Source organism: Pseudonaja textilis, chromosome 2 (assembly GCF_049901715.1).
Source record: "Pseudonaja textilis isolate UNSWEBS1 chromosome 2, rPseTex1.2, whole genome shotgun sequence".
In the NCBI taxonomy this organism is placed as follows: domain Eukaryota; kingdom Metazoa; phylum Chordata; class Lepidosauria; order Squamata; family Elapidae; genus Pseudonaja; species Pseudonaja textilis.
In genome coordinates, this window is record NC_141991.1 from 22979328 (window position 1) to 22988112 (window position 8785).

At 45.4% G+C, this 8785-nt stretch overlaps 1 protein-coding gene across 1 annotated transcript; it reads right to left on the bottom strand.

The window, feature by feature from the left end:
- Positions 1 to 2772: 2772 nt before the first annotated feature.
- On the bottom strand, positions 2773 to 8221 carry NDUFAF3 (NADH:ubiquinone oxidoreductase complex assembly factor 3). The gene is made up of 5 exons (XM_026717971.2): positions 8101 to 8221; positions 5976 to 6174; positions 4578 to 4644; positions 4360 to 4460; positions 2773 to 3240 (listed from the first exon to the last, which is right to left on the bottom strand). The coding sequence occupies exons 1-5, from the start codon at positions 8163 to 8165 to the stop codon at positions 3145 to 3147; spliced, it is 528 nt and encodes a 175-aa protein (XP_026573756.1). The 5' UTR covers positions 8166 to 8221; the 3' UTR covers positions 2773 to 3144.
- Between the last annotated feature and the right edge of the window lie 564 nt (positions 8222 to 8785).

Below are 8785 nucleotides of genomic sequence, written 5' to 3' on the forward strand. Positions count from 1 at the left end.
TCTGTTGCTTGTGCAAATTGAAGAGCCAGTTTGGCGTAACGTTTAAAAGCACTGGACTGAAAACTGGGAACCTGGAGTTCTAGTCCTGTGTTAGGCACAAGGCAAGCCAGGACCCAAGTCAGCCTTTCTAAATCACTTCCCCCAAAAATGTCAACCCAACTATGTGGACATATATCTCTGTAGTCTCAGAGACCACTCAAACAATCAATCAATCAAACCTTCAATTTTTAAGGTATGCATGTCAATGGTTTATGCCGTATCTTAGTGAAGCGTTCTGTAAACATATTTTAGGGAAAGATGCATTAGTTACTTGTCCAGATTCCTTGATTTGATACACAAATGCCTATCAACAGGACTTAAGTTACCTTAAATTCAAAGGCAATTAGCTGCCTAATCACTTGCAAGAGCCCTTGTGCGGCAACAGCACCTGTCCCCCAACTCCCTAAAGTAGGTATTCTGGTATCACATGACTGCCCTCTGCTGGGTGTTCCTATAAAAATACGCATTTGGTTTAAACCAGGGGTCTCCAACCAACCTTGGCCACTTTTAAGACTTGTGGCAAAGCTGGCTGAGGAATTCTGGGAGTTGAAGTCCACAAGTCTTAAAGTGGTCAAGGTTGGAGTCCCCTGGTTTAAACAGTTTGCAGTTTGTGCGTCTAAGTTCAGCCATTTTTTGTCTTGAATCAAACTACTAAACTGTTCCAGTAAAAGCTCATTTCCTATCTTTTCTCAGGGGAAATAAAACACAGATTCATGGTAATGGGGGTATGAAATATGTTAGCTTTCCTGGAGGACTTAAATCTGAGAACTAAAATGGCTTTCCGTTACTGTAAAAGATTTGGGATCCACTTAGATATATCGTGACATATCTATTGACTCTTCCACAAGTCTTGGCAAAGGGCAGCCCTGTCCTTGGTGTATTTGTTTAAATGCTACCACCACCCCAAAGTTCAGAGTTCACTTAGCTTTGCCAGAGGCACACGTGTACAATACAGATAGTCCTTGACTTACGACCACAATTGAGCCCACAATTTCTGCTGCTAACTGAAACAAATGAATTTTTCCCCATTTTACAAGCTTTCTTGCCACAGTGGTTAAGTGAATCACTGCACTTATTGAGTTAGTAACACAGTTGTTAAGTGGATCTGGATGTCAGAAGGTCGCAAAAGCTGATCACATACCCTGGGATACTGCAACCGTCATAAATATGAATCAGTTGTCAAGCATCTGAATTTTGACTCTGTGACCATGGAGATGTGAAAAACTGTCATAAGTCACTTATTTCAGTGCCACTGTAACTTCGAGCGGTCACTAAATGAATTGTAAGTCAACGGCTACCTGTATAACGTGCTCCTTAAAACTATGCTTAAGCTAAGCAATATGGTACACCAGCGCTTTGTTCTGCAGGATGGCAGGAGAGGCTATGGCCTTATGACAGAATGCACGTTTCCCAAGCAAACTATCCCAAGTTCAAGAGGGCTTGGAGTATAGTCTGAGCTTTCATTGACAGGACACAGACTTTCAGTCGCAGTGATGGCACAGTGGTTAGACTACAGTATTGCAGATTAACTCTGCCCACAGGCTGGAGTTCGATGCTGACTGGCTCAAGGTTAACTTCTACCTTTCTGAGGTTGGTAAAATGAGGACCCAGATTGTTGGGGACAATATGCTGACTCTGTAAGCTACTTAGAGGGGGCTGTAAAGCAGTGGTCGCCAACCTTTTTTGTACCGCGGCCCAGTACCGGCATCACAAAATCATCCGCAGCCCGGTACAGCACACATGGCAAGGCGAGCCGAGCGACCGGCCAGCCAGCCGACCCCCGCTTCTCCCCACCACCTTCAACTCCTCCTTTGTACCTGTGTCGATGGGCTTCACGACGGCTTCGGGACGGTCGCTCAGCTCACCTTGCCATGCGTGCTGAAAGAATCCTCGCGCCTTAGTTTTGTTCGAAGCCGCCCCCCCCCCTCGATGAAACTAAGGCACGAGGATTCTTTCAGCACCCAAATGCCGCTTTCTACCCGGAAAAGCTCACCGGAAGCACTTTTTCATCAAAACAAGATGGCGGCGCCCAGCAAACCGGCGGCCCGGTAGAAATTGTTCCCCGGACCGGTCCCGGTCCCCGGACCGGTGGTTGGGGACCCCTGCTGTAAAGGACCATCAAGTGGCATATAAGTCTAATTGCTTTTGCTATTGAACCGCCCACCCAGGCATACAACTGGAAACCGGATACCAAAACATGCTGCTACACTTGTTCCTGAGGGCTACTTTTTAAGCAGATTCGCACATGGTCTGCCAGATAGGCCTTTTAAATGACATTTCACTCAAAAGACAGCTTACAGCTCAATGGTAGACAACAAGCCTCACATCAATGCCAAGCTACAAGCTACAAGCTAACCATGAGGCACATCCCTCTTGCTTCCTAAACCATGAGCCCCCAGGACCTACTCCCTTCCACTGCAACTACCATGTGCAGGCACATACCACCTGCAGAACACAGAAAAACTTGTTGACATGCTCTCTGGAATGGGCTATGAATGTTGCCAATAGGGTGAGGAGATTAGATATCTTCCCTATATGTTTTCACATGTTCTTTTTATGATTTGTTCGCTGTGCTGCTTTATGAAAAACTTAAATTGCAGGTCACTGATAATGTATGATATCCTAAGCAGGGTCAAGCACAGGGTTGTATACATAGAAAACACACACACAATAAATTAGATCACCGTGTGGGTAGAAAACTCCACATTAAAACTTCATCTCAAAGACTATAAATCAATTTTGGACAAATAATTTTATTTCAGTCTTATCTGGCAGATTTCCTCTTGAGGACAGAAATTCGCTAGCAGCCTGCAGTCGTTTCAGATAACAACTAGATACAAGACACAAACAGTGGTGACAATCCCTTTCAGGCCTTCTCTTCCACGCTGGGCTCATGCTGCACTGCAAGGAAGAGCAGCTCGCCTCAGATCTAGCTGTAATCCTGGGGGGATTACAGCTCTTTTGGCAACCGTCTTACAGCTGATGCTTGTCTGTTGACTGGGAGAAGCAGCTGATGGATCCCTGAAGGGCCAGGCAACCATGACAGTAGAGTCTCTTTCTCTAGCCTGCTTAGAACGCCTCTCGTCTCATCTTACCCTTAAAGGCTTATTCAAACATGGCAGCAGGAGGAGGAGGTATGAGTCCAGCAGCTGTCACACGTCGTTCGCTTACCAGGAAGTTGAAAGTGGCACAAGCATTAGGCTGTGGAGCCAAAGAGATGAGAAAGAATCAAAGAATAGCACAGTTGGAAAGAACTTTGGAGGTCTTCTACTCCAACCCACCACTCAAGCTGGAAACCCTATATGGTTGTCCAATCTCTTCTTCGCAACCTCCAGTGTTGGAGCACCTAGAACTTCTGAAGGCAGGTCCTTCCACTGATTTGTTTCGTCAGGAAATTTCTCCTTAGTTCTAGGTTGGTTCTTTCCTTGATTAGTTTCCATCTATAAGAAGCTATGTACACTGGGCACCTGGGTCCAAGTTCAAAGCCAGTAAGGAAAAATGCACCCCAACCAAAGGAATCCGTATGGAGAAAAAGATGAGAGTCTATTTGTATTGCTAGTTCATAGTTTAGCGCAAGGCTCTTCAAACATGGCAAGTTTAAGACTTGTGGACTTCAACTCCCAGAATTCCTGAGCTAACATGACTGGAAGAGGAATTCTAAGAGTTGAAGTCAAGTCTTAAAGCTGTCAAGTTTGAAGACCCCTGGTTTAGTGAATCACTATACCAATGCATATGGAGAAGAATAGAATAGAATAGAATAGAATAGAATAGAATAGAATAGAATAGAATAACAGAGTTGGAAGGGACCTTGGAGGTCTTCTAGTCCAACCCCTTGCTTAAGCAGGAAACCTTCTACCATTTCAGACAAATGGTTGTCCAATCTCTTCTTAAAAACTTCCAGTGTTGGAGCATTTACAACTTCTGGAGGCAAGTTGTTCCACTGATTAATTGTTCTAACTGTCAGGAAAGAAAAGAGCAATACAAATTCCATTTGCAAAATGCCAAAGGCATCACTGCTGAATTTCCTGGCACATATGATCCAAGGAAAGACTTCTGGAGATAAAAATAAGCTCCGTGTGCTTTTCTCTGTACTTTAAAGACACAAATGAGGACTTTAAGTATGCAACCTAAATAAGAATGCTAAGAAGGCTGAATACTGCAGCAGGTAGTGAGGTTCCATGCTGCCTGTGCCACCCAGCTTTTTATATTTTGAGGCTTCTTGAAATCCTAGACCAGAAGAAGAAAACACTACTGCATTGCTTTCTCCCCTGATCTTTCTTGCTATCTGCTTCTTCCTGTCCTTACCACACCATCTCTTACCGTGCTTTGTATTTCCACAGCAATCCCACGTTGCTGCAAACACTTCAGGATATCGGGATCCAGCCTCTCTACTTTAGCTCCCGTTCCCAGGACCACAATTTCTAGGACAACCAACAGGGGAAGGCAGAGAAGGATGGTGAGATGACATTTCCTTCTTAAGACTGAAACTAACAAAAGCCCTCTTAAAGCCCAGCCCAAGATTCACAGTTATTTTGTACCTATTTTGGGCTCCAGCATATAGAACAGAGTAAGACTCTCTGGAATAATATCTTTATATGTGCCAACCTGGAATTTAAAACAAAATTATAAAAAACAAACTCTTCCATTAGTGAATGCGCAGCGTAACAAAAATCACTGTTTCTCATCCTTGACCACTTGAAGATGTATGGACTTCAATTACCAGAATTCTCCAGCAGGCATGTTGAAGTCCACACATCTCAAGTTGGCAAAGGTTGAGAAACACTGCTTTATCTAGACTGTATCAGTGATGGGAAACCTTTTTGTTGTGGTGTGCCAAAAATGCGCATGCGATAGCGTGCATGTGCCGGCACCCACAATGCAATGCAGCCTGCCCCCCTGTGCATGCACGCGCAACACCCCCGCCCTGCCCCCTTACCTGCATTTTGCTCGCGAGCATGCCAGCTGATTTTGCTTGCCAGCTGATTTTCGGCCTGTTAGAGGCTGTTTTCGCCCTCCTGGAGGCTCGAGGGAAGCCTCTGCAGGTCGAAAAATGGGCCTTCAAGAAATACCGGAAGGGCATGTTTTCAGCCCCAAGAGGGCCTCTGGAGCCTGGGGGAGGCCGTTTTCGCCCTCGCCACACAAGGAAAGTCTCAGGAGTCTCGGGAGGCTGAAAAGGGGCCTGTTTCGTCACTTCCGGTATTTCCAGTAGGCCCATTTTTCGGCCTCCCGAGGCTGCAGAGGCTTCCCTTGAGCGAGGGCGAAAACAGCCTCAAATGGGGCAAAAATCAGCTGGGAGGCACGTGCATGTACAGTGCAGGTAAGTTTGGCTGGAGCTCGCATGCCCGCACAAATGGCTCTGTGTGCCACCTGTGGCACGCGTGCCATAGGTTTGTCATTACAGGACTATATGATCTCTGAAGGTGAGCAGGAGTTTTATGCATTAAAACACATCCAAGTTTCCACTAAAAACATTATTCTACGTGAATCGTAAACTGGCATGTACAGGGGTCCTTACTGAATGATGCTCACTCAGCAACCATTCAAACTTGTGATGGCACTAAATGAGTAGTAGTTATGACTGATCTTAGAAAATCTCACTGTTGCAGTGACCTTGTAGTCACATGATCACAACCCAACTGTTCAGCAACCAGCCCTGATTTCTGACTATCACAGTGTCCCATTATCATGCGAACATACTTGGCAGTTTCCCACAAGCAAAGCCATTTGGGAAGCCAGCAGGAACTGCCGGAACTGCCATTGCTAAGCGGTGTCATTGCACTTTACAAAAATATTGCTTTAGTAATGGAAGTTCCCATCATTAAGCAAGGACTCACTGCTAATGGATTTAAGGAAAAATGTATTAAAATTAGAAAATATATATCCTGAACTGAAGAGATTCATGTATCTCTATCAAGGAACTGAAAAAAATTACTCACATTCCACTGCAGGATTGCTTGTGGCAAAATAGCGCAAGGGCCTACCACTGTGTTCCCATTGATGAAGAAACCATAATTAGTGTAATTTTCAATAAATATGATGTTTGGTGATTCTCTTTCCAAATGATGGAGCGTTGTTTTCTGGAGAAGCTCATCATCGGAAGGCGTGAGGCGATGATTTCGCTGAGGTTGCCTGAAACTGAAAAGAGAGAGAGAGAATGTGACATAATGGCAATAGGCCTGACCAGTAAGTCAAAATGCCAGTTAACCAACTATACTTTTACTGGATAATTACATGAATCACTAACTAAATGGAAACCCGAGGGGCTGCCATCTGGGGTTGACCCATATCCAAAAAGGACAGACAGAACAGTAACCTTGAATGTTGGTTAAAAATCTGTGCGTGATGGGGAAATAAAATTGTGGTCTAGTTACAAGTAGTCCTCAACTTACCATACAACTGAATGCAAAGTTTCTGTTGCTAAGTGTGAATGTCACTGAACTTTGCACCATTTTATGACCTTTCTTACCATGGTTGTTACGTGAACCACTGCAGCTGTTAAATTAGTAACATAGTTAAGTGTATCTGGCTTCCCCATTAACTTTGCTTGCAAAAAGAGGACCACATGATTCTAGGACAGTGTAAGCATCATAAATTTGAGTCAGTTGCTAAGCATCTGAATTTTCATCATGTGACCATGGGGAGGCTGCAATGGTCATAAGTGTGAAAAGTCACATTTTGCAGTGACTGCTGTAAGTTGAGGACTATCTGTATTTCTAGCTACAATGTGGAAAAGGAAACAGCATTTAAATTATAGTAGGCAGAAGGTTATTTGCCTTTGTCCTCTTATTTTAATGCAGAATAATTTACATCCCTTTATTGCAGTTTTCCCCTTCCTTAAGCTATTTTAAGATGTGTGGACTTCAACTGCCAGAATACTCCAGCCAGCAATACAATTTTTATGAGGTAAGTGCTCTGGATGGAATGGCATAATTAAATAATTTTGGCACTCTCCCTTCTGTAACATTCAACTGCCCCATTATTGTTGATACTACTGGTTTCTCAATGGTTTTAAAGCTCTTGAAACAAGGTATAGGTAATCCTTGACTTACAACAGTTAGTTTCAAAGTTACATCACTGAAAAAAGCGACCTATGTGACAGGACCATTTTTTCACACTTGCAGCCATCACAGAATCCCCAAGATCATGTGATCAAAATTCAGATGCCCGGCAGTCGGTTCATATTTATGACAATTGCAGTGCCCCGGGGGTAGGTGGGGCATGTGATCATTCCCCTTTGCGACCTTCTGATAAGCAAAGTCAGGCAGGAAGCCAGATTCATTTAACAACCATGTTGTTTATATTTACCAGCAGCAGGGATTCACTGAACAGGTGTGGCAAGAGAAGTCATAAAATATGAGGCAAAACTCATTTAACCAATGGTTCAGCTTAGCAACAGAAATTTGGGGCTCAATTGTGCTCTTAAGTTGAGGACTACCTGCAATTACAAATGGCTTTGAAAAGTGTGTGCATGCAAAACAGTGTACACTCCCCCACTCCCAAACTCCCTTCCAAATGAGTCGTGCACTGGGTGAGGAAAGCGCCTTTCCCTTCCCTTCCCTTCCCAGAGGATTCCTCTGCATCCTGACAAGCAGATCTGCAACATCAAATCCGATTTAAACTCAGACTCCAACATGGTTTACAAATCCACGCCAGAACAGTTGCCGGACAACTTTCTACGTCACAACTAAACCAAGCCAGTTTTTTTTTTTCCTTCCTTCGCAGGAAAAATGAGAGAGAGAGATAGATTTAATTCCCCCTGCATGCAAGCTAACAGCCACACGTGTAAAGAGTTTGCACTCCCGCCTTCTCTGGACAGGCTCCTTCCGCCCTTCCCCAGGATCGAAACGGCGTTTCTCCGAGCGCCCCTGTCGAAATCCGGCTTGCTGAGCTTCAGCCAAGGTCAGTTGGGAGCCGAGCAGCCCCCGGGCATTTCTTTCGCGGGCACGGCGGGAGGCGAGGAGCGGAGCGGCGGAGCCTCCCCAGCGCGAGCCGAAACGCAGCTGCTGCAGCAAAGGGGCGACGGGCGCTTTTCGACCGCAGCCCCGTTAGCTACACACTGACCTGCGAGTGAAAGCCGGCCTTGCTCTCCAGACGAGAGTCGAGCCCAGCGACCGGAGGGCAGCCATGAGAGCGGCGGGTAGAGCGGGCGGGGCCTGGCCGACGACCGCCCTCTAGCGGTCGTCGGAGCGAGGACGCGCAGCTGTCCACATGCCGCCTTGTCCAATCAATCGACCCGCTTAGAGCTGGAAGGGACTTTGGAGCCCTTCTAATCCAGGGGCCTCCAACACCTTAGCAACTTTAAGCCTGGCGAAGTTCTGGGCGTTGAAGTCCTCCAGGCTTAAAGTTGCGAAGGTGTTGGAGACCCCTGGACTAGTCCAACCCCCTGCTCAAGCGGGAGGCCCTATACTATTTCAGCCTCTTCTTTAAAAACTTTCTAACTTTAAACTGTCTACCGTGGACCTCGCCCCCATTCCTAAGAGGCCTGTAAGGGGGCCCGCATAAGCGCCCCAGCGTGCCTACCATCCCTGTCCTACTGTTCCCATTTAATTCATGCTCATTTATTATCTATATAGTTATACCTGTTTATACTGATACGTTTATGTGTTATGTTCATACTTACACTTTTCTCATACATGCTTGACAAACTAACTAAATAAAAATAAATAAAATAAATGAAGCACCCACAATTTCTGGAGGCAAGCTGCTCCACTGGTTAATTGTCCTCACTGTTAGTAAATTTCTCCTT